At 34.2% G+C, this 26,743-nt stretch overlaps 2 protein-coding genes across 2 annotated transcripts in view; one reads left to right on the top strand and one right to left on the bottom strand.

The window, feature by feature from the left end:
• The first annotated feature begins 3,030 nt into the window (after positions 1–3,030).
• Positions 3,031–14,245, top strand: LOC132257301 (pickpocket protein 11). The gene is made up of 7 exons (XM_059754156.1): positions 3,031–3,056; positions 3,927–4,409; positions 6,512–6,623; positions 10,338–10,683; positions 10,752–10,843; positions 13,927–14,032; positions 14,115–14,245. Exons 1-7 carry the CDS (start codon positions 3,031–3,033, stop codon positions 14,243–14,245), a joined length of 1,296 nt encoding a protein of 431 aa, XP_059610139.1.
• A 1,429-nt stretch (positions 14,246–15,674) lies between these two features.
• The window catches only part of LOC132257300 (slit homolog 2 protein-like), a 38,362-nt gene continuing 27,293 nt past the window's right edge, over positions 15,675–26,743 (bottom strand). Inside the window, exon 4 of the mRNA XM_059754155.1 lies at positions 15,675–16,537. The gene's annotated coding sequence lies outside the window, so the exon portion shown is untranslated. The remainder of the gene's footprint in view (positions 16,538–26,743) is intronic.

The following is a 26,743-nucleotide window of genomic DNA, read 5'->3' as shown; positions in this document are numbered from 1 at the left end:
ATTAGGCTCCGCCCCTTTGGATGCTCCGCCTCTTCTAATACTCTCCCATTGAAGGTGTGTCGTGAATGTTCACGTTAAGCTAGACATTTGAAATTTTCCACAATTCTTCCTTCATTAATAAGTAATGACCATGCCAAGTTTGATGACATTCGATCTAATCCTTCATCCTTTTATGATACCAAAACCGAGCCAAAGCAGAAAACCAAGTCGAGATTTTCAATACTCACCGTAATTTTTGATTTTTTATCCAGTACATTTGTTTTGGGTTCTTCAAGTGGTTTAAAGTAAACCGAGGTGTCTTCAGGATAATTGTCCTGTGGATTATCATTTTTTTTATCTGGACTTTATAAGTGTTCGATATCAAAATTTGATTAAATGCATATAAAGTTACGAGGCGTTAATGTCACATATGAGTTCAGAGATTTTTTGACTGCGCAAGAAAGGACATTTTATCAGGGTCAATAACCAGAAGGACCCTCTTATCCCAACAAGAGAGTTTTGAGTGCAATTGATCGCGTAAAAAGGGTTGATTTCGCGGATAACATCGCGAAAAACTTTTGATCAGCCGAAATTCATCATGTCTGCTTCTAAGATCCATTAAGAATTGTTCCCTCAGGTCCCTATGATCCTTTTTAATACCGCGAGAAACAGATTTCATGAGTTTGGACTAAAAGCAAGAACGCGGAACAACAATCTGCCAAACATTTAGCTAAAACTCCTTTTCTTCTCCGTACAACGTTTAGGGTTTTTTTTAACCCCTTCCTCAGGCATACCTAGATCCCTAGATTGAAGATGGGATTCAGCTTCATTAACTGAACCACTACGAGTGATCATACACTCTGCTTGTGTGCTTGTGTGTTGTTTGAACTGTCTGCATGAACAATCCTGCTTCTTATTGACATTTCTATGTCGTGATAAGAAGATGTGTAGGGCCTCCAATGCTTTGAGTTTGTTGTTGTCGATACACCGATTTAGGGCGGTGATTTGAGTGTGTTCCGAGCGCGCTCATGTCGTTCTCTGGCCTTGTCTGTCCTGCTTGTTTCTTGATATTTTTCACCATTCTCTCATGTTGTGTCACTCTGTCCTTCAGTCTCTGTTCTTGATGTTATCTACACAGAAAGAAAAAATTAGTAGGATTTTGTTAAATTTTTCTAAAAAATTCTGAAATCGTATGGGAAAATTACGAACAGGCTAGTGAAAATGTCTTCCGGGTAAACATTTGTTAGATTTTGTAATTTTTTTTACAAAATCTGCTCGTAATAGTTTGTAATTATTCGTCAAAATTTGTGCTCGTAATTCTTACCTGCCGTTTGTAATTCTATGTAATCCTTCTAATGGGATTACAAATGCTTGTAATTTCTCGCAAAATTTTCTGGAGTTTGTAATTTTTTGGGATGTAAAAGATTATATTTTGCTTTTCTTTCATAATTTTATTGCTGTAAGAAATACATATACATATATATATGAACAAATTTTCATTAAATTCTAACATTTTTTTTTCTTTCTTTTCTATCTATAAACACAAAATGTTATCAGAGGTTAAAAAACTTAGAAAATGAACTTGATTTATTTTAAATTGACATAAAATTACTTGTAAAATGAATGATTAATATGAATTAAATCTGTGAATTATGGATCACAACCTTTTTTAATTATAACAAAATACTTTCGAAATTTTACATACTTAAGCATTTTTTGAGTTAATGAAAATAGTATTCTGAATCTTCTGTTCTTGCGATTTTCGAAAACAACCTCTAAAATCATTAATAAACTCACATTTTTGAATATGAACACACTGGAGTGTTGGTGACTTTGCTCGTTGAAATGCTCTCTAAGACAGCGTTCTTCCAACGTTGTCCGGAATCAATTCCATTTGGAGGCAAGTCCGGACGATGTTCTCTGATGCTCGCGGTCCGATTCCAGTCGTGTTGCCATGGAGTAAAGTTGTGAGGTTATGTTGTCATCTTTGCGTCCTCGGCAACTTTTGACGCACTTCTGTCCTGGACAATACGTGTCCTGCATTGGCTGGTTGAATCCCATCAACATCCTTGGTAACGCGAATTACCTGAGAATGTATGAATGTTTACGTGAGTAAATCCTGGTGTGAATGCGTGAATGTCTGCCTGTATGACTGACCTGAGAATGAAACCCAAATGCTATGAATGTCTCGTGCGTGAATGGGTATGAATGGTTGGTTCGCTACCTGTATGATATAATGAGGATAATTAGAATAATGTTAACTCCAATCCGGATCCGAATGACGAATTCTGCGGACGTCTCCTTGCTGCTTCGATTGATACACAAAACTTGTAATAATTCACTTTAATAACGACGAAAACTTAGATTTAAGAAAATGCCTTCAATGGCTGACGCTTTTTGGTTTGAATCTCCTTCTTTTCTCTCTTGTTGCCTCCTCCCGTTCGCGATCACTTCTCCTCTTCGCGGCAAGTGGCGCGCTCTCGCGGAAATCCATCTGCGTGTTCGTTTCGCGCAGATCCAATCCTTGTCATTTACTGACGATGAAGTGTGGAAAACGTTTTATCCTGAAGAAAGAAAATAAGTCAATTATGAGGCGATGAAATTCACGAATTCAAGGGAAGAAAACACTTACCAAAGAGTGTCTGGGGCAGAGATACATAATTCCACACTTGCTGATGTACATGAAGTACATTTTCATTTATTTTCCGCGGTGAAAACTGCATTTTTTGATGAATTACGGCACTTTTCACGAAACGAATGCATTCTTTTCCACCATTATTTGACAAAAACTGACTTAACACCAAAGCTGTAAAGGCTTGTCTGTCCGAATCACACGTAGCAGGGTTGATCTTAGATGGTTTGCTGGGTCTGCTGCCTTGGACGAGTCTTATGATTTTCCACTCGCTTCCAGAATTTACGCCACACAATTTGAAGCATGAAGTTGACGAGTAGGGTAACGCCGATGGCCATTATCAACTCCTTGTCGCTGTATCCCTTGATGTCTGGTGATGATGAAGCACTGACATGCGTTCTGAGCGCCATTCTGGACCAATGTTTCCCTCTTGTCCTCAGGACACGTACAAGTGCTGCCCATTGTCACTTTTATTAGATGTTTGGACTTATTATTTTTAGTTTCACTTGCTGCGTTGTATTATTAAATGGGGTTTTCTAGACTATTTCAGCATCTCGGCTTTTATCACTCTCTTCACCATTTGATTCACTTTTTCACTGTACAAACTGGCAAGATCGCCATGTAATAAGTATCTTCGGATACTTAGGAAGTAAAAACAACGAGCTCTCTTTTAGTCCGCGTTTATTTTACGTTCGTGGTCGAGTACAGTCCGTAAGAGAATCACATTATTTCTTATTGACCTAAACTCTATGGGCAACCAAAGTATTGCCAGCGTTAGCTGTCTCTGAGGTGGACACCCTCATGGTGAACCTTGCTCAGTCTACTTGCGTCAATACTTTGCTGAATGGGATTCTTATGGTTAACCCATTAGTACCTCATTACAAAGCAAATGAGACAAATATACTAAAAATGCTGAAAATATATTTGTCTCTTTCGCACTTGCAGCTGTGGTCAAATGATGGGTGGTAAAAGTTCGTAAAAGTTTGTAAACAGTTGTTATATTTCGTAAAAATGTTAAGATTTTTACGAAAAATTACCTATTTTTACATATTTTTTGGTAACTTTTCGTGAAAAAGCCAATTACTATCGTGTTTAACAAGCTTTGTCACTATTTCAACTATTTTTTTTCTTTCTGTGTAGATAAATTGTCTTTGCACTCGTTTAATAAAAATCCAATGCGCTGTGCCGATCTTTTACTGTGTTGAAAATTCCCCCGGGAACTTATGCACCGACCGCGTGTATTTATTGTCTCTTTATGATAAAAACAAAATGTAAAGGTATTTCATGGGTTAAGTTTGTCATAAAATTTTTCCAGAATATTGTGGATGTCCTTTGTCGCTGTGGCCTTTTATGGTACAGCATCGCTGAGTCAGAGGATTTGGAAGCGCTACCAGGAATCACCCACGGTCATTTCGATGGACAGGAATATGTTCTTCTGGAACACCACATTTCCGGCCGTCACCGTTTGTCCGCATCGACAATTGGACGACAGCAAAATTGCGCATTATCTGCAGGAGAACGAGGACAAGTATCCCGATGATGAGGCCAAGGAGGAGTTCAGGGACTTCGTGCAGAAGCTCTCCAGGGCGACATTTGAGAATTTTGACGAATTGTCGGTGAACAGGACATTTGGCATTGCCAGCAGTGACTTCATGGAGCTGATCTGGAACCTCAGTTGGCCCTTCAATCCTGACATCAACAGCGGTTTGGTGGGCAAATTGACACTCGTGGAAACAATCACCGAACTCGGCATTTGCTACTCAATCAATTCGCGCGTCGCGGCCTACAATTCCTTTCAGTTGAGTATTCGAAATTGTGGCAATTTCATTAATTCTGCACCAGATATGATGCACCTCAAGGGGGGAGATATATTGCGATCAGAAGTTTAGCGGAAAAGTGCAAAAGAAATAGAAGTGCTTAAAGAAGTGGTTTACCAAATCCAAGGGGCAAATCACAAGGCGATTTTTGAGGAAACTTAATGTTCTCTAATGCAATAATCCAATTATTTGAGTTAAATAATCAAAAAATGATTATTTTCCCAAGTAAAATTGAAAAATAATCAAATTATGGTTTGAATAATTAAAAAAAAAAAAAAGATTATTTTCTCAACTAACATTGAAAAAAAAATCTTATTTTGAATAAATAATTTAAAAAAAAAATTATTATCCCGAGTAAAATAACAAAAAAAAATCAAAATAAACAAATTCTGAATAAAATAGTCAAAAAAAATTATATTTTCTCAAATAAAATTGAAAAATAATCGGAAAAAAATTTTATTTCCCAAAAAAAATTACAAAAAATTTAAAATAACCAAATTCTGAATTGAGTCATTAAAAAAAGGAATATTTTCTCGAAATAAATTGAAAAATAATCAAATTAAAAAAAAATTATCCAAAAATTATTATTTTCCAAAGTAAAGTTGAAAAAAAAAAACAAATTCTGAATAAAATAATCAAAAAATTATTGTGTTCCAAATTAAAATTGTAAAATAATCAAATTTTGAATCAAATAATAATAAAAAAAATATTTATTTCCCAAAGTAGAATTTAAAAATATTCAAATTCTAAATAAAATATCAAAAAAAATATTTTTTTCCAAAGTAAAATTACAAAAAAAAATCAAGAGAATCAAATTCCGAATTAAATAATTTAAAAAAAAGAATTTTTTTCTCAAGTAAAATTGAAAAAAAAAATCAAATTTTGAATTAAAACCACAAATAATTAAAAAATAATCCGAATTTGTGTGAAATAATCAAGTTTTGAAAAAAAAATTCAGAAATAATCAAAAAATAATCCGAATTTCTATAAAATAAACAATTTTTCATTAAATATTCAAAAAATAATCATATTTTGATTAAATATTAAGAAAAAAAATCAAAAAATAATCAGAATTTGACTTAAAATCACGAAATAATCGATAAAAAGATTGAATAATCACAAAGTTAATGATCTCAACTTGCGACTGACTTTCCCCTTGACCAAATCAATTTCATACATTTCTTTGGACAAAGCTTTAAAATGTTAGAAAATAGTGATTTTATAGGTTATGTTACTAATTTCAGCAAGCAAATAGCCTCGAAAATCAACAATTCTCAAGCTCACAAGGGAAAATATCCTTATTTATAAGAAGACTTCAAAGTTTTTAACCAATAATTATCAGAATACTGAATTTTAAGATACTAAACAACGCTGAAAATTGTGTAAAAGTCTAACATAACCTCAAATTTGCGTCTGATTGTGGAAAAAAGGTTATTTCATGAGGTTTCTTATCAAGTTTTGAAGTCAAATCTTAATTTTTTGGGTTTATAAGAGAATTGCTATATAATTTTGAACAGTTTTCTTTAAATCTCAATGGTTTTTTTTGAGGTTATGATGTAGAAAAACAATTTTCAATGGTATTTTCCACAAAATTATCAACTTAACACTTTTAAAATAGTCTAATTAAAGTTTTCGCTTAGTTTTTGATAAAAATTTTCAATGAAAAAATTGACAAATTATATTATAAAGATATGAAAAATTTTGTAATTGTCAAAAACTGTCAAAAGCTGTCAAAATAATTTATTAACCTTACTTTTAGGCTGATAATCTCACAAATTCTTTGAAAATTCTTCTAAGATTCTGTTAAAAAGCCTTAAAACATTTAATTTTTGCCAATTTGAAGGATTTTAGTTAAGTTGTGTAGAAATTTGGGCCATATTTCCCCCTTGGCGAGTTGTGCATTTTCCACACTAAAGCACAGTCGGTAAAGGTGGATGTTTGGAGAGTGATATATAATTCGAATTTGTGGTCAAAGGCCCGCAACACACAAATTACTGGTCGCACTCTCCTTTTGAGTTCGAATCGACGGAATTCCATTAAATTCTTTCCTCTTTCGCCGCCGCGCTGTTGCGCGCCAAAAAAGGTACCGGAAGGCAAATGGTTGGCATCTCATCGCGTCCGGCGCTACAGTCACGGTTCATCCGCTTGATGGTGAAATTTATGCACAAATAATCAACTTGTCAACGGCATACGAGGTCAGTGTTGCTGAAATTTCCGCGCATTACAGCTGAATTAGTTAATGAATTGCTTTTCACTGCAGCGACATTAAATTCAATTGTGAACTCTCGCGCTGTCCATTTTGCAATTTAATTTCACCCTCACACACAGGACAAATCGCGGGGTGAATCGCGGGGAAAGGCTGCACATTGCATAATCCAAGGGGCAGATATTTGCCCTGAAAAAGCTTCAATTTCAACCAAATTGAGGCATTTTCCTAATTAATTTTGCTCTAAAATCAATTTTATCGCCTTTTTTGAGGTTATGTTTAATTTAAAACATGATAAAATTATCAAATTTCTCTGTTTCTTAACAGATTTGAGCATTTTCGTGCGAAAAAACTTCATTTTGATTGAGAAAAAGCCTAAAAGTCAAACATAACCTCAAAAATGTCACTTTAATGCAGAAAAATATCTGTACAAGAATATTTTCACAGTAAAAACTTCCGTTTTATCAAATTGAGGCATTTTCCTAATTAATTTTGCTCTAAAATCAATTTTATCGCCCTTTTTGAGGTTATATTTAATGTAAAAACAGATTAAATTATCAACTTTCTCTGTTTCTTGGCAGATTTGAGCATTTTTGTGCGAAAAAAGTTCATATTGATGGAGAAAAAGCCTAAAAGTCAAACATAACCTCAAAAATATCACTTAAATTGAAGAAAAATGTCTCTTTGTCTTGATTATTCTCATGGTTTTCACTTTACAAAAATATTTTCACTGCAAAAACTTTCATTTCATCAAATTGAGGCATTTTAAAAAATTATTTTGCGTAGAAAAATCAATTTGATCGCTTTATTTTTGAGGTTATGTTATAAAATTACCCTGAAAATCATTTAATTTGTGTTTAAACTTAGAATTTTCATCTTTTCTAGGCAAAATTAAGCATTAGCGTTTGAAAAAACTTAAGATTAGGTTAGAAAACAGCTTAAAAGTCAAACATAACCTCAAAAATATCACTTAATTGCAGAAAAATGTCTCTTTGCTTTGGTTATTTTCGCGGTTTTTACATTTACATAAATATTTGCACTGCAAAAGCTTCAATTTCATCAAATTGAAGCATTTTTTTTCAATTACTTTGACTAGAAAAATCAATTTGATCGCTTTGTTTTGAGGTTATGTGATAAAACAACCCTCAAAATCATTTAATTTGTGTTTAAACTGAGAATTTTTCTCTTTTCTTGTCAAAATTCAGCATTAGCGTTTGAAAAAACTTAAGATTAGGTTGGAAAACAGGTTAAATGTCAAACATAACCTCAAAAATGTCTCAGAGAATCCCCTTTGATTGGTTATTTTCACGATTTGTGCTTTAAAATGGCAAATTTAACCTCATTATTTAATGAAAAAATGGTGCTTTTCGCCATTTTTAGTCGTTTTCAGACTTGAAGTATTTTTTAAGCAAAAATTCATAACCTCACAATTTATTCAGAGTTTCTTTTCAAGCATTTTCCGAAGATTAAACTAGAAAATCAAGACAATTATGCATTTTTAAAGGCATTAAGAAGTGTCTGGAAGTGTTGAAGATTCTGCAGAGGAATTGTGGAAGTGTTTGGATGTGATGTACACTGTTCAACCATATTATCTCCCCCTTGGGTTTAATCTATAGTTTTCAGCTTTCTCACGAGCAAATAAGGTCACATTTTAACGAAATACTCTTCTTCGAATTATTGATAATTAACTTAAGAATTTGTTCACTTTACGACACTTTTCCGTGAAGTTGGAGTAATTTAATTTGCACTTCAAGATTTGAGAAATCTAAATTGATAATTTTATTATTTCTTTAGCTCATTTAATCACTCTTGGCGTGATGAGAAAGATTCTGTGCTGGAAAAATGTAAATTTGGAACATTCTGTTCTTGTTCTTCACTACTTATCACACCATATCTTCCAAAGTTCTTGCTTGATTTGCAAAAGTGACACAGATTTGGAAAGGTGACTTCACAGCCTACAAATGTCTAGAACATACTAAAGTCACCAAATGATCACAAGATAGTGTTAATGGCTATTTTTTGTCAGTAATTGATTTTTTTTAATGCATTTTGACTAAAAACACTCAGAAAAAACACTAATTCTTAGTAGATTTTCATGGGTAATCACGTTTTTGAAAGGAAATTTCACAGCTTACAAATCATAAGAACAATAAATTGAGTTAGAGATTGTTTTTATCGATTTTAAAAATATATTCAGACTGAAATCTATTGGATAAACGCTCATCAAATGCATTTTGCAATGTAAAAATACTCATAGAAGCGTCATTTTTTGATAGATTTTGAAAAATAATACCATTTAGGAAAGGTCAAAAGATATTCTACAAATCTCTAGAACACAGTTTTTCTGTCAGATAAGGTCTTCCCTTATTTTCGATGAGTTTTTAGCAAAAATGCGTACATTTTATGACACTTTTAGCCATTTAACCAATAAGAGTCACAGCCAAGGGGGAGATAATACAGTCAGAAGTGGTGTACAGTTCAGCGGAAGTACTTAAGAAATGGAAATGATCAAAAACTTACAATATTCCTTTTTCGAGTGCTTCATTTAGTATCAAATTATCCTAATTCTTCGGATTTCTTTTGATTTTGACGTAGAAACAATACTTTTTTAGGTTATGTTTAAGATATCAAGAACAGATTTAGTGTGTAATTCCTTTTCTAGTACAAGAATTAACTGAATTATGCATTTGCAGTACTTTTCTGGCACTTTGATGTAAAGAAACACAGAAAAATTGGTCAAAAATTGAACATAACCTCAAAAATACTGATTTAGAATTGGAAAATGTTTATTTTTAATGCTTTCTAGATCATTTTGACTCTGAATCAGCAATTTTAAGTTCGTTGGCACATCATAAGAGACGCTTTTGTGATCTAGAAAGCTTCCACAACAGCAAAAAGCTGAAAGCATTGGAGGCTCTGCATATCTTCTCATCGTGAAATAGAAATGTAAACAAGAAGGAAGATTATTGTGGAGCTATTCTAGTACAAGAATTAACTGAATTATGCATTTGCAGTACTTTTCTGACACTTTGATGCCAAGAAACACAGAAAAATTGGCTAAAAATTGAACATAACCTCAAAAATACTGATTTAGAATTGGAAAATGTTTATGTTTAAGGCTTTCTGGATCATTTTGACTCTGGATCAGCAATTTTAAGTTCGTTGGAACATCATAAGAGACGTTTTTGTGATCTAGAAAGCTTTCGAGTGGAGTTTTTGAAGAGCTTTTAGTAATATTTTGAGGTTATGATCAGAAAAGATGTCCAAAAACAGTGGTTTTAAGTCGATTCTTATGTTTAAGTCAAAGAAATTGCCACTCTAATGCCAAGAAACACTGCAAATTGTGCTAAAATCCAACATAACCTCAAAAATAGTCATTTCTACTTGGGAAATGTTCATTTAAACAACTTTCTGGACAATTTTGACTCTGAATCAGCAATTTTAAGTTCATTGGCAAAGCATAAGAGACGCTTTTGTGATCTAGAAAGCTTCCACAACAGCAAAAAGCTGAAAGCATTCGAGGCCCTCCACATCTTCTTATCGGGAAATAGAAATGTAAACAAGAAGGAAGATTATTGTGGAGCATGTTGATCCTGAATCAACAATTTTAAGTTTATTGGCAAATCAAAATGAGTCTTTAAGAGACTTCTTGGTGATATTTTGAGGTTATGGTCATTGAAATTTAAGAAATTGCGCTTCGCAGGTTTACTTTCACGCCGCCGTGGACATTCCGGACATTTCCAAGCGGCGCTACTCCTTCGACGACTCCGGCTACGCCACAGTGGAACTGACCGCCCTGGAGATCCGCACCACGCAGGATGCCAGGGATCTGTCGGTGTCGCAGCGTCGCTGTCGCTTCCCGGACGAGGCGGACGGCCTGCAATTCAGCGCCGTGTACAGCCTGAATCTCTGCCGGATGGAGTGTCGCATCCGGATGGCGCTGGAAGTGTGCCAATGCGTGCCACATTTCTATCCCAGTCGCAGCAAGAGCGGCAAGCGACATCCTGTGTGCGACTTGGCGGGCATGAAGTGCCTGGCGGCCATTAAGGGTAACACACACACGCCGTGCATTCCTGATGACGCACAGTAATTAATTAGTGATTGTCATTTCATCCAGATGAAATCATTTCGCTGCACTCGAACACAATGAAAATCAAATGCAAATGCGAAGAGAATTGCGATAATTCCAATTTTTTCGTGCAATCCTATGTGAGTACACGCCAACAATGGCCTCCAGTTAGTTCCGCGACAGAGTGTGATTATGATTTTTCCGCTTTCCCACCCTTATTTTCATCCACCCAGCTTAGCTGGGTGTTCTGTGTGTTCGCACTGGTGGTAATAAATTTTAATTAAAAATTGCATAAGCTCAGCTCGCCTGATAAAATCAAGGGGGAGATAATAAGGTTTAAATGTCTGTATTTTCTTCAGTTTGGTCTGTAAAGAATTAGGGGTAAATGGGGCAGCTTCAGATTGGGGCAGCTTCAGATTTCTTAATTTTCTCAGAGATTTTTACATGAATAAATTCCTGGTCTTCACACAATGTTTGTAGTCCTTAAGGACTACAATTGACGAAAATTTGCACAGGATAGCTTTTGTTGTTTAGATAAAATAAGTGAAAATTGAAAATCACTCACAAACTAGAATTTTGCTGCCGAATTGATTGCGTGTTTTCTCCATTAAAAAAGCCACAATTCGCGTGAAACTCTTTTACAGGATATTGAGAGTTAAGTAGAGATTCTAAATATGCCCGAACTTTTCCTCCTTGGCACGGCCTTTTCAGTGGGTGGTGGAAAATGCACAAACACTGCACACGGGGCAGTTTCGGATCGCCACGGACTGACAACAGCGCGCTCTGACAGTCTGACGCAACATCACGGTCGAAATTTTCTTGTGGCAAATATTGAAGATTTTTCACAAAGTGCCGTTCTGTGCTGCATTGCTTCATCACGTTAAACGACTTCTTAGTGGAAAAGTGAGAAAATACACGCGAAAATCACTGATTAGAGCAGAAATTTCGAGAAGCACATTTTGCGCGGAACTTTCGCTGCGCGTCAAGTTGCCACCACTCACGCATGGTGGCGTTGCGATACAGGAAAAATGACGGGCAACTTGCTTTTCGCTCAGACATTTTGACAGTCCGTGCAAGGGTCCAGAAAAGTCGCGAAAATAGTAATTTAAAGGCGATTTTTAGGGAATTAAACAGTTTTAGTGCGTAGATTAGGAACCAAAGTGATCATTTGCCCGCGATTCTACAATTCCACAATGGAATTTATGGTAAATATCAGTGAAAATCTGAAACTGCCCCAGAGCAATCCGAAACATCCCCGTGCGGGGCAGTTTCAGATTAATTACAATATTATTTCGATTCTCCTTTAGAGGAAAAAGGATCAGTTTTAATGCTCAATGAAAGGCATTTTCTGAAGCTCAACAGACGAGAGTTTATTTGAGCGTTGTGATCATTTCAATATATTTAGTCGATTTTTCAAGAAAAAATCCTAAAGTTGGAACAGCATTTTGAATCTGAAGCTGCCCCACTTACCCCTAACTGACTTTTTCCAATGGGCAAATCACAAGGAGTGATTTTAGAGGAAACTAAATCGATTCTTTGACTAAAATAATCAAAAAATGAATATTTTCTCAAATAAAATTGCAAAATAATCAAATATATTGAATAAAATAATAACCAAAAAAAATAAATATTTCCTAAAGTAAAATTATTATTTTCGAAAGTAAAGTAACAAAGAAAAAAAATCAAAATAATCAAATTCTGAACAACATTATTTGAAAAAAAAATTATTTTTCTCAAGTAAAATTGAAAAATATTCAAAATTTGAATTAAGATCACAAAAAATTTAAAAATAATCAGAATTTGCATCAAATAAACAAATTTTTAGTAAATATTCAAAAAAGAATCAAAAATATTCAAAAAATGATCAAATTTTAATCAAATATTCAGAAAATAATTTAAAAATATCAAAATTTTGTATTAAATAATCGGTTTTTAATAAAATATTTAAAAAAGAATCAAAAATATTCAAAAAATGATCAAATTTTCATCAAATTTTCATAAAATAATTTAAAAATATCAAAATTTTGTATTAAAAAATCGGTTTTTAATCAAATATTCAGAAAATAATCAAAATATTCAAAAAATTATCAAATTTTCATCAAGTAATTTAAAAATATCAAAATTTTGTATTAAATAATCGGTTTTAATAAAATATTTAAAAAAGAATCAAAAATATTCAAAAAATGATCAAATTTTAATCAAATATTCAGAAAATAATTTAAAAATATCAAAATTTTATATTAAATAATCGGTTTTTAATAAAATATTTAAAAAAGAATCAAAAATATTCAAAAAATGATCAAATTTTCATCAAATTTTCATAAAATAATTTAAAAATATCAAAATTTTGTATTAAAAAATCGGTTTTTAATCAAATATTCAGAAAATAATCAAAATATTCAAAAAATTATCAAATTTTCATCAAGTAATTTAAAAATATCACAATTTTGTATTAAATAATCGGTTTTAAATAAAATATTTAAAAAAGAATCAAAAATATTCAAAAAATGATCAAATTTTAATCAAATATTCAGAAAATAATTTAAAAATATCAAAATTTTATATTAAATAATCGGTTTTTAATAAAATATTTAAAAAAGAATCAAAAATATTCAAAAAATGATCAAATTTTCATCAAATTTTCATAAAATAATTTAAAAATATCAAAATTTTGTATTAAATAATCGATTTTTAATAAAATATTCAGAAAATAATCAAAATATTCAAAAAATTATCAAATTTTCATCAAATTTTCATCAAATAATTTAGAAATAATCAGAATTTGTATAAAATAAACAATTTTTTATTTAATATTCAAAAAAGAATCAAAAATATCAAAATTTTGTATGAAATAATCAAAATTTGATTAATAATCACAAATAATCATAAAAATGATTAAATAATCATAAAGTTAATGGTCTCAACTTGCGCGACTGACTTCCCACTTGACTTTTTCAGAGGTTCAAAAGAAAAAAAAACCTTAATTAGAAAATAGTTCTATGTTGAAATTATTCTAAAACCTGTTCAAAATCGTTAAATTGTCAGGTTATCAATCAAAAATTATGGATAAAAATACATTTTCCACCAATAATATCTGTGCTTATGCAATCTAAATTCATTTTAGAAGCTTTCAAAAGCAAAAGTTTTATGCACAATTATGCAAATGTTTTAACAATTTCTTCTTTGAATATCTCCCCCTTGGCCTGGGATTGTGTAATTAAAGAAATCCCGGGTGTGGTTTTTGGGTGCCAATCTCCAGTGGGGCATCAGTGATTATCCCAAAATGCAGCTCATCCGCGACGTCCTGTTTCGCTTCACGGATTTACTGGGTAAAACGCACCGACGCTAATTAATTACCTGCCGCACATTGCAATAACTCACCCTCTCTCTCTCTCTTCCGCCACCCCACAGTGTACATCGGTGGCACCGCCGGCCTATTCCTGGGCTGTAGTCTGCTCAGCTTCACGGAGTTCCTCTACTTCTTCACGTGGCGCCTCAGGAAGTTCGTCAGCGTGCACAATTGGCGGGATTTCAAGCTTTGAGGACAAGGGGCTAATCACTAGCGCAAATTGAGACCATTAACTTTGTGATTATTCAATTTTTTTTTTTTTGATTATTTCGTAGAAAATTCTGATCATTTTCTAAATATTTGATTTAAAATTGATTATTTTTTGAATATTTTTTGATTATTTTCTCAATTTTTGATTAAAAATTCTTGTATTTCATACAAATTCTGATTATTTTTTATTATTTTCCGCAAATATTTAATCAAATTTTGAATATATTCTGATTAATTGATTGAAAATAATTTATTTTTATTCATAATTTATTTCAGAATTTCATTATTGAGATTTTTATGTAATTTTACTTGGGATTTGTTTTTTTTTTTGATATTTTATTTAAAATATGATTATTTTTCAAAATCTACTTGAGAATTATATTCATTTGTTTCTGATTATTTAATTCAGAATTTGGTTATTTTGATTTTTTTGTAAATTTTTTCCAAAAATTTTTCAATTTTTGTTTGAAAAAATATTCATTTTTTGATTATTTTATTCAGAATTTGGTTATTTTGATTTTTTGTAATTTTTTTCCAAAAATTTTTCAATTTTTGTTTGAAAAAATATTCATTTTTTGATTATTTTATTCAGAATTTGGTTATTTTGTTTTTTTTTTTTGTTATTTTACTGCGGGAAAATAATCTTTTCTTTGATTATGTATTCAAAATTAGATTTTTTTTCAATTTTAGTTGAGAAAATAATCTTTTTTTTATTATTGAAATCATAATTTTTATTATTTTTCAATTTTACTCGGAAAAATAATCATTTTTTAAATTATCTTATTCAAAATTTGATTATTTTTCAATTTTACTTGGGAAAATAATCATTTTTTGATTATTCTATCCAAAATTTGTTTTTTTTTCAACTTTACTTTGGAAAATAATAATTTTTGGATAATTTTTTTTTAAATTTGATTATGTTTCAATTTATTTCGAGAAAATATTCATTTTTTTATCACTCAATTCAGAATTTGTTTATTTTGATGTTTTTTTTTGTTATTTTACTCGGGATAATAATTTTTTTTTAAATTATTTATTCAAAATAAGATGTTTTTTCAATTTTAGTTGAGAAAATAATCTTTTTTTTAATTATTCAAACCATAATTTGATTATTTTTCAATTTTACTTGGGAAAATAATCCTTTTTTTGATTATTTTACTCAAATAATTAATTAAGTTTTCTCAAAAATCGCCTTGTGATTTGCCCCTTGTTTGAGGAAGTGAAAGATGCTTTGTTTTTCGAACGTAATCTTTTTTTTATTATTCTTCACTTTCATTTATTCTGCTTAAAGTCAGTCTTTTAATATACAATAATTAAAATATGATTGTGTGTGTTTGTGTGTTGTGTGTAATAAGAAATATAACATGATTTATCGCTTCTCTTCATCCAAAAAGATTCTTCAATCTTTCTTCCCCCTTTTTTTTCTCTCTCTCGACATCCTAAACTAAAAGATACACAGAAAATGATGGGTTTTTTGTGTGGGGGGTGTGTGGTTTTGACTGGGGGGTCATCCCCAGTCCTCATGGAAAGCTCTAGAGCAGGGAGATTTTATGTCATATATATATATATATATATAGATATTGTCGGGTTTCTTGTGGTGATTTGTGAAAGAAAAGAACAACAAAGGAGTGTTAAATATCGGGAATTGTTGCGTATTCTTATCCTTAAAGTGACACACACACACATGGATTTCATTCTTCGTGACTGCAGCAAAATTGAGATATTTTCCCTTAAACACTACACTTTCTATCTATTCTACTACAATTTACTCTTCGCTCTCTATACACTTAATCAGAAAGTCATGTTTATCTCATCTTTTTTATTCCTCTCACACAATTATTTAGCACCACATTGAAGAATTTCTTTCTTTATCCTTTACCACTAATTTTTGGGGAGGGGGGAGGAAAGGGTTTTAAGACAGAGAGAAAGAGAGAGAAAATTGGCTGGAAATGCAGTTTGTGCGTGAAAAAGAGGAGCTTGAAAGTTAGACTGATTACAGACTTGCGGATGATCCACGAAAGGATTAGATTAGATTAGAGATGGGGGTGGTGCAAGAAATCTTGCTCCACGGCATCCAGAGGGCTGAATGTTGCTCCATGATCTTGAGCAGTAAATCGCGGGCAATGCGCTTCCTACCGCCGCGTTCCGGAGAGCTATCAACGGAGATAATATCTCGCTGCCGGACTTGTCGTGGAGCGCCTTGTTCATCCAATCTGACTATCCCTTTTGTCACTGACTTCACGTATCTGGGGGTGGTCTTCGATCAGTGTTGTGCCTTTACTTGGTAAAAAATACCTCTTTACATTTTACATGTAAAGAATGTGTAAAAAATGTAAAATGTAAAGTAAAATGTAAAAATTCTTTTCTGAAGTTTAAAAAAACTACTGAGATTCCCGTGGAATTCCCGTGGAATTCCCGTGGAATTCCCGTGGAATTGCAGAAAATACTTTTTGTCACATACGCGTGAAGTCGCAAAATTGTAAAGAAACAGTGAAAACTCAGGAAAATCTGCAAATTGTTGGCATAATTGAGTAAGGTAAGTTAATAATTCAACAACTGATGTTCCAATACATTTCTTTGATGGAATATCGAAGTTTTTTCTCTTATTTTACAAGCAAATTTGCAAATTGAACGTATTTTTTTGTTGTATTCTTTTCGAGGTGCTTCTGCTGCCGATTAACCATCGGGGAAAATACCAAGCAAGGAAGAAGAATGTCCATCCAGCAATTGGGACAGGTCTATGGAATGTCGGATCGCATTTTAGAAACTTCATTCTTTGGATTTTGGGCAAGAGAAGACGATTTTCATGCCGATTGCTTCATTTTGTTGTTTTTTGGCGAATAAAAACCACTTTAAGCACGCTTGAGTCTTCTAACAAGCGCTTCGGACATCCCAGGAACCCCAAAGACACCCGCAGGATATGCTTCGATGGTCAATTCCGAACTAAATGTCTCTTCAGAGATCATCTTCACATTCCTGGACAGAAAATGACAATGTGACGGTTGCTTATTATGCTTATCCAGAATGCACAGCGGGAAAAATTCATGTTTAGCAAATATCTTGGCAAGAACTTCAAGGATTGCACGAGATTAAATTTTTGCCTAAGAACCATAAAACCGAGAAATATTTCTGCACATTTTGGTCTTAATTGCCTAAACGAGGTTAAAATTCACAAAACTCTTAATAATTTTGGCTTCATGAAAAAAAGACCTGAAGTAAATTTCCGTTATTAGCAAATGTTCGATTCGAAAAATTGAACCCAATTTTCGTATTTTACATTTTTTCTTTACATGTAAAAAAAATTGTGTGTAAAGAAAACATTTTTTACCATGTAAAGAATTGTGTAAAAGTAAAAATGTAAAAAATTCGCCCAACACTGAAGGTGCTTCACCATTTCCACATTCATTTTAACGTCCAAAAAATTTCTTCTTTTTTTTCTTTTGAGAACTCAGAGTGTGTACAGTGTTAGCTTGTGGTGCTCACCAATAAAGGGGAGAAAAAAACAATAAAAAAAAATTGGAAAACCACGTGAAAAATCGAGCTAAATGAGAAGAGAAAAAGAAGTATAAAACTTATGCAACACCTTGTGTGTGACTAAAATTGAGCAAAAAAGCGAAAAATTATGAAGAAAAAGCACTGAAAATTTGAACCGCGACTATCGAGAGAGGAAAAAAAAACTGATTATGCACTGTAAGGGCTCGAAAAATATGTTGAAATTAATTTATATATGTGAAATACACACTGAGAAAACTACTTTGCCACGAGGCATGCAAAAATGATTGAAAAATTGCTCCAAAATGCGATAAATTCGATCACGAATATCACAAATTTATCACCAATGTAATCAGAAAAATTACGCAAGCACGGTGGAACTCAAAATTTTCCACGAAAAAGTTTTCTTACAGTGGAAAATTGACTATTAAAAAAAAATTACTATGACCACGAGGCATGAACAAAGGGAAAAAAGTCGTGTGCCTCGAACCACGAGTTGGGCGCCAAAAGTTGCTCCGCGGATTTCGGGGGGTTCGCTCTGAAGGTCCGCTTCCTTCGTCTTCACGCAGTTTTCCAGGAAAATTTACATATATGACGACACTCACGACACTGTTGCACTCTCAAACGCTGAACAAGAAGTGATTTTACTTCGTCAATCCGAGAAATTCGGGATGCAAGCGGCTAATCATCAAATGATAGAAATGATACAAATGATTGCCGCTTCTATATTTCCGCACAGACTGTGTCATATTTATTGAGGCAAAATGCGCCCGTAACACATTCAGTTGAAAAGCATTCAATTCTTCTGCAAATCTTCCATTTTCTTGATTTTATCGTCAAATCAAGGGGCAGATATTACAATCAGAAGTGGTGTACAGCTTTTATGGAAGTGTTAAGGGTTAGAAATGGTAAAATATTTAGAATATTTGAAGCAAATATTTCAGTTAGATAAACAAATTTTATTGTTTTTCTAGGTTATGTGATTGATTTAAAACCGATTCTGACGATTTAATAACCCTCAAAATCATTAAATTTGTGGTTAAGCGGGATTATTTCTCTGTTTCTTCACAGATTTCAGCCATTTTTATCGATAAAACTTCATATTGATTGAGAAAAAGCTTAAAAATCAAACATAACCTCAAAAAAAATCCCATTTCTGTCAAGAAGAATATTTTTTGTGACAAATTTAATCTCGTTATTGAGTAGAAACATTTAGAATTTCAATATATTTACTCATTTCCAGATAAAGATTTAAATTAACCCAGAAAAAGATTTTCTAAGCTGAATTCCTAACCTCACAATTTGGTCAGAAGTTTTCAAAGCATTTTCTGAAGGCAAAACTTAGATTTGATTGTGATAAAAGTTAGATTTGAGTACAAGAAACAGTGGAAGAAGTCTAAAAAGCGATGGAAAATGCCTTTAAAGTCAGGCATATTATCTCCGTCTTGCGTAAAATTGTCATAAATAGCAAAATTGGCGCTAGTGTCGACAAAGAAGAATAACTCCTGAGTGTTTTTAGCGCCAAATCAGCCACGACTTGTCGCTAATCTGATCTTTAAACACTCCAAACTCATCCACGGAGGGATGATTTCAGTTCCTGTCGATTCGAGGGTAAACCTCAAGTCTGTAATCGCTCTTAGGGATGACTTAATTTGCCATCCCAGGTGATACATATATATATATATGAAGAGATTGTAAGAGGGGAAATGAGGAAGAAAAATGTACGATGATGATAGTGAGATTAATTGTACAAGTTCTGTGGCGGTATCATGGTGAATGAGCACATTGAAATATCTAACAAACTTTCGTCTGGCAAAGTTTACCACCCTCTTTTTCATCCCCCCCCCCTGCCATTCAATACATTTGAATGGCAAAAGCGCGCGCGAGACGCAGTGATTTCGTGACTTTCCCAATGATTTTTACTCTCTCTCGCTTCAGTTTTGTCCAAAAGAAAATTGTTGAGTCGCGCGCCTTCCACTCATTTTACCACTTCATGAATTTTTATTTCCACCCCCTCCCTCGCCACCCCTCAAAAAGCGAAAGAGACTCCAGAGCTTCTTGCAAACTCAATTTAAAATTTTGCACTCTGAGCATCAGACAATGGGAGCAAATTAATTATTTCAATTGTTTAAAATGCAAATCAATCTCACACTCTTCGGCACAGGACCTCAACATCTTTGTCTTCCCCATCGACGACCCTAAAACTCACGCCCCGCGGGGGTGCGAAGGCGTCTCTGCATATCATTTACCATCCGGCGAGTCTCGGGGGAATCGCCAATTTCCTCTGTTTTGTGGCGTGGCGCAATTGAAATTGATCGCAAGACATCATATTTTGTGGTGCTGAAGTTCAAAAAGGGGTGCTCATTGAGACTTTGAAGGACTTCTTTCAATTCAAATCAAGCAATAAACGTCAGAGGTGACAATAGATATATTTGAGGGTGGTTGAAAAGCTGTCTTGAGCTTTTCATGGCGATTTACTGTGTGATTTTTTGGGTAACACAAGTGAAGTTTCTGTCAAAAAATCTGTCAAAGTGACAGCTTGTGTCATTTTTGACATTTCACTGTCACTTCTTCCATGTTCTTCTTGTCATGAGCGTTTTTCGCTCTTCATGAAGCATTTTACAGAGGTTTCACTGTGATTTTCTTGTGATAAAAGGGAAACATAACCTCCAAATTGTCTCCGTGCGTCTCATAATTTGCGATTTGAAGATTTTGCACAATATGGCAACACTTGAAATGCCAAGAATGTCATGGATAAATTGAATAAGACTGAAATATGCTGCAAATACAGGAAATGGAGGCATTTTTAGCCACAAATTTAAACACTCGAATGCATTTCGTCCTCTTGTTTCCCATCTGGCAACACTACAAACTCACTGCGATGGGTAGATTTTTCAGTGTATAGTTGATTGTCTTGTGATGTTAATATTGGACTCTTTGTGCATTCTTGGTTCTTCGAGCCGGACGATTTTTTTTTGAAAATCTCTCAAAAAAAGACTTATTTGTTACTTTAATTAACAATAATGTGCTCAATTTTTACCTCGATGACGAACCCCTTCAGTTACCCAAGTTGAACGTGGAAAATTTATATTTTCTTCACATCTAATTGCTAAAGTCAACCAACATTGAGCGTGTCTGTGATTCATCTAATAACTCGTATATTGCTCTCATGGCGTAATGTCCAATTTATATTCCAGCAGAGAGGAAAGGTGAGAGAGAGAGAGAGAGAGTGAAAGAGAAAGGAATAGGGGCACAACCAGTGAGTTTTTCCAGTTGCAACAAAATTGCATTTGCATTGGCAAATATGATGGTGGAAGATGGAAAATTCTGCAGCCACGAAAATTAAACCCGAATATACACAATAATAATAGAAATTTCATATTTCATTTAACAATAGATGCCTTTTGCCAAGGGGTAAACATGTGCCACTCTGAGTGAACCCGGATTGCGAAGATTGTGTGATTGCGCCTAAAGATTGCGGATTGCGCGCAAAGATTGCGATTTTACTCCTGGGATTGCGGGATTGCGTTTCAGCGGAATTTGGGTCATATTTCAGATCAGAGATGACAACTTCGGAACCAAAGACATTCATGAAAAAACCTTTTCATCTGTAGTTAATTGGTCATCTGGAAGTTTTTTTCTAAACACTTTTTGATACCTTGAAATGGAATTTCTATTTTAATTTCTGAGAGTCTGAATAGACAGATGAAAGTGTTCAACTTAACGTTTTCTCAAGCACAAACCATTGATGTAAGGAAAGAAGAAAGTTCGTTACAATAACACTGTGCAACACTTTTCTGCCCTTTTTTTGAAGTGTGGATTTTCTGATTCCTTGAGTCATCAGCTTTTCAACGGTACCTTCCTTTTTTCCCTAGACCCTCATGTTTTCCTTTTAGAGCCTATTTTCCATTTTCCCCTATTTTTACCCACTTTGCCGCACTTTTGTGCTCATATTTCGCCTAGTTTTCACGGATTTTCCTCAAATTAGGCTCAAAACATAGATATTGAAATTAACTACTACTTTGTAGAACATTGTGAATATTTTAGATCACTTCTTGTTGGTCAAAAATGATCTTTTGTGAACCACTAGGTAAAAAAATCGCCGGTTTTTTACCACATTTTTTCAAATATCTCCGAAACGAAGAAACTTTTATGTTGGATTATTTTTCATGTGTTTAGAGCACTTCAAGGGATGAATTTCTCCCAGACATGCCGAAGTGATATTTCTTCTCTATTTGCTGGAAAAACGAGGTTTTTCCTCGACAAGTTTTGCTTTTTTATGCTACGCGCACCCGCTAAAAACAATTGAAAAAAGGTATATTTTGCTGTTTACGCACTCATTTTGATGATGATAATGCTTAGATATTAAAAGAAAAGAGAAAAAAGGCCAATATCTCGACTTTTTAGCTATTTCACGTGAATTTTTGGGTGTTTTTTGTGCAATTGTTGTTATTAAGACCATAATAAATGCAGATCAAAAACATGTTTAAAATGTACAGTGACTCCAAATCAAATAGGACCCCCTGAGCCTCTAAGACATATCGATGTGCCGCGAATTTTCACGTGAAGCTAGAGATCTGAAATTTTCTATCAATCTTCCCTCATTAATGAGTAATTATCATGCCAAGTTTGAAGACATTCGGCCTAATCCTTAATCCCCTTTTATGATATCAAAACTGGACCAAAACAGTAATTAGCCTTAACAATTTGAATAGGACCCCCTGAGTAATATTTGAATCTTGTCCATATAAATATGTTTTGGGTTCTTAATAAGGTTTTAATGAATCAGAGGTGTCTTCAGGACATGTGTCCGGTCAGAATTTACTTTTCTATCTGGACTTCGTAAGTGTTGGATGCGAAATTTTGTTAGGCAAAGAACCAAGTTATGGAACGAGGACGGCACACAACTCCGGAGGAGCGTACGGAGATTGTTCGGCTGCACAAGGAAGGACAATCCACTTCATGAGATAAGCAGAAGGCTCTCTCATTCACAAGATCGTGGAAAACTTCTTCGGCAATGGATCGACGAATTGTTCGAATGTGTAAGGCTAATCCATTAATGTCCGCACGTGAGATTCATCAAGAACTATTCCCTAAGCTGTCTTCAGTCACCGTAAACACTGTGAGGAACAGACTTCATGAATCTGGGCCTGAACGCAAGAGTGCGCCAAGGAAGAAGCCGCTGATTTCCAAAGCCAACCGTTTTAAGCGACTTGCGTTTGCCAAGAAATACGCGTCATGGCCATCAGAAAAATGGCGAAACGTCTTATTTTCTGATGAAACGAAGATCAACCGTCATGGATCTGATGGTAAAAGGTTTGTTTGGCGACCCAAATGCCAAGAACTCAGCCCCAAGTACATCGTAACAACACTGAAGAATGGCGGAGGTTGTGCAATGTTCTGGGGTTGTTTTTCGTGGTCATCCTGCTCCCCAGACCTAAATCCCATCGAGAATTTGTTGATGATCTTGAAAGGAAAACTTCGAGGGAAAAAAATCACGAGTATTCCACATCTCATCGAAGAGGTGAAAGCAGCGTGGGAGAAAATTGACAAATCGTATATTCAGAGGCCCATTGACAGCATCCCTAAGAGATTGAAGGCTGTAATTAAGAATAAAGATTATCCCACTAAGTATTAAGGCAACTATTCTCAAATATTTGGAAATAAAGTCTTGGAAAAATCAACTCGAAGCAATATAAAAGTGCTAATATGAAGGAATTCACACCCAAGTTTATACCAAAAAAATATATTTTGTTAGTGAATTCACTAAATGAGAATATTCTAAACATATTTTTTTACGAGATTGACCGTATAAAGTGATAATAAAATGACTTACTTGGATCAGATAATTACTAGTAAGATATCACAAAGAACAAACCACATTTTTGCTCACCACGCCATGAAAAATTGTAAATCAATCTGAATACGTACCAAATTCCGAGAAAAACTACCCAAATTCCGCGAAATACTCTTAGGGATTGCGGATTGCGCTTAAGATTGCGCTTAGAATTGCGGTGATTGCGCGCAAAGATTGCGATTTTACTCCTGGGATTGCGGATTGCGTTTGGGATTGCGAAGATTGCGTTCTCAGTGAACTGTGATTGCGCCACATGTTTACCCCTTGCCTTTTGCTCTTTACCTAGTTTTTTATTTATTTATATCTATTTTTTTTATTGATTTTTCCTCTTCAAATTCAAATTTTTCGCACGTCGCCCACTTTCAGACTCTCTCTTCAGGAGGTGACCAAAAAACACAGGTTAGAATTCATGTGGTCCGAATGACCCCTCCCCTCCCCTATTTGCCCTTTTTGCTCTGTGATTTATGCTGGGGCTGGTGTTTTTTCTTCTTCTCTCTGGCTGGGCTTGAAAAATTAATTCCACGTCGCTCAATTATGAAATTGGCGGTGAGCCACAGAAATGGGGCATTAAAATAAATGAAAATGTACACAAGAATCCCCCAGATAAATCCGCGAATGTGCGATAAATGTCCCTGGGTTTTGGTCAAAATGAAATTATTTTCCGCTGTATTTCACCTCGACGCTAATCCCAAAGCCTCGGATTCTGGTCAGTGTTTCAAAGGGGTTGAAGGGGGTTGGAAAGGGTGGAGAAAGGATCAGAGAATTCCACTCTGTGTATTGTGTGTGATTGCTGTTCATTCTTCCACATAATTTATGATTAATATTACATTGTTTTTCTTTATAAATATTTTATACAAATATCCCTTTTCATAGAATATGAAAATAGTCAATAGGGGTAAGTGGGGCAGCTTCAGATTCAAAATGCTGTTCCAACTTTAGGATTTTTTCTTGAAAAATCGGCTGAATATATTGAAATGATCACAACGCTCAAATAAACTCTCGTCTATTGAGCTTCAGAAAATGCCTTTCATTGGGCATTAAAACTGATCCTTTTTCCTCTAAAGGAGAATGAAAATAATATTGTAATTTATCTGAAACTGCCCCGCACGGGGATGTTTCGGATTGCTCTGGGGCAGCTTCAGATTTTCACTTATATTTACCTAAAATTCCATTGTGGAATTGTAGAATCGCGGGCAAATGATCACTTTGATATCTCTTCTACGCACTGAAACTGTTTAATTCCCTAAAAATCGCCTTTAAAGTAATATTTTCGCGACTTTTCTGGACCCTTGCACGCACTGTCAAAATGTCTGAGCGAAAAGCAAGTTGCCCGTCATTTTTCCTGTGTCGCAACGCCACCATGCGTGAGTGGTGGCAACTTGACGCGCCGCGAAAGTTCCGCGCAAAATGTGCTTCTCGAAATTTCTGCTCTAATCAGTGATTTTCGCGTGTATTTTCTCACTTTTCAACTAAGAAGTCGTTTAACGTGATGAAGCAATGCAGCACAGAACGGCACTTTGTGAAAAATCTTCAATATTTGCCACAAGAAAATTTCGACCGTGATGTTGCGTCAGACTGTCAGAGCGCGCTGTTGTCAGTCCGTGGCGATCCGAAACTGCCCCGTGTGCAGTGTTTGTGCATTTTCCACCACCCACTGAAAAGGCCGTGATCAGGAGGAAAAGTTCGGGCATATTTAGAATCTCTACTTAACTCTCAATAACCTTTGATTGTGTTTCACGCGAATTGTGGCTTTTTTAATGGAGAAAACACGCAATCAATTCGGCAGCAAAATTCTAGTTTGTGAGTGATTTTCAATTTTCACTTATTTTATCTAAACAGTAAAGGCAATCCTGTGCAAATTTTCGTCAATTGTAGTCCTTAAGGACTACAAACATTGTGTGAAGACCAGGAATTTATTCATGTAAAAATCTCTGAGAAAATTAAGAAATCTGAAGCTGCCCCAATCTGAAGCTGCCCCATTTACCCCTATATTATATCCAATAATTTTCTCAATTTACCCTCAAAATCCCCCCTTCACACACTCCTCCTTCTTGTTCTTGTGCTTTCTTTTTATTGCTTTTTCTCAAATGTCTCATGCTAATTTCGCTCTCTTTGCTTCACTTACATTTGCACTTTGTCTTTGCACAATTTTTTTTTTGCCATCTTCTTCTTCTTCATCTTCAGCTAAATTATTCAATAGAATATATAGATTTCCTATGAGAGACACTCAAAGAGGCGCGCGCGCGCACATTTCACTCTCAACTGCAACATGTTCTTGGATTGCCTTTGACAAAATGTTTAAAGAAGAAAGAAATACTCCTTTTTCCAATAGTTTTTAAGCACCTTATTTTTTTACCTTTTTTTTAATTCATATGGAAGATATTCTCCCGGAAGAAAATGCGAAAGACACTGATTTTTTGGGGGGGAGGAAGAAAAGCAACACTTCGTGGTATTCAAAAAAGGGGCGGAGCTTAAAGATGGGCGGGATTTGACAGTTCTCTGGGTGTTTTGTGAAGAAATTACTTTCTCTAGAATGTTTTTGAGGTTGATAAAGTGGTGAAAAAAGATCAGAAAATGTAAGGGGAGGATAATATGCCCTGAATCTGTACACCACACTTCCTAAACACTACCAAAAATGCCTGAAACTTAGAAGACTCAAAAATTTTAGACTGTTTCCTCAGAAAATCTGCAAATTATAACAAATCTCTTAAGTTTCCTTTCAATATTTCTATTAAAAAAACACTTAAAAACCCTTTTTTGGGGATCTTTTTCAACCATAACCTCAAAATATTACTGAAAGATCATCTAATACTCAGTTTGGAAGCTTTCTTTTTGTGGAAACTCACAGAAATGGCCTTTTTAGCTCAAACTCCTTTTCTTCTCCACAACAATCTTTCTTCTTATTGACATTTCTATGTCTCGATGAGAAGATGTGGAGGGCCTCCAATGCTTTAAGCTTTTTGCTGTTGTGGAAGCTTTCTAGATCACAAACGAACTTAAAATTGCTGATTCAGAGTCAAAATCGTCCAGAGAGTTTTCTAAATAATCATTTTCCAAGTCCAAATTATTATTTTTGAGGTTATGTTGGATTTTAGCACAATTTGCAGTGTTTCTTGGGCATTAGAGTGGCAA

The sequence above is a fragment of the Phlebotomus argentipes genome, unplaced genomic scaffold, assembly GCF_947086385.1.
Source record: "Phlebotomus argentipes unplaced genomic scaffold, Phlebotomus argentipes genome assembly contig_28, whole genome shotgun sequence".
NCBI lineage: Eukaryota > Metazoa > Arthropoda > Insecta > Diptera > Psychodidae > Phlebotomus > Phlebotomus argentipes.
The sequence above is the reverse complement of the archived record's forward strand: the minus strand, read 5'-3'. Positions and strand labels throughout refer to the sequence as shown.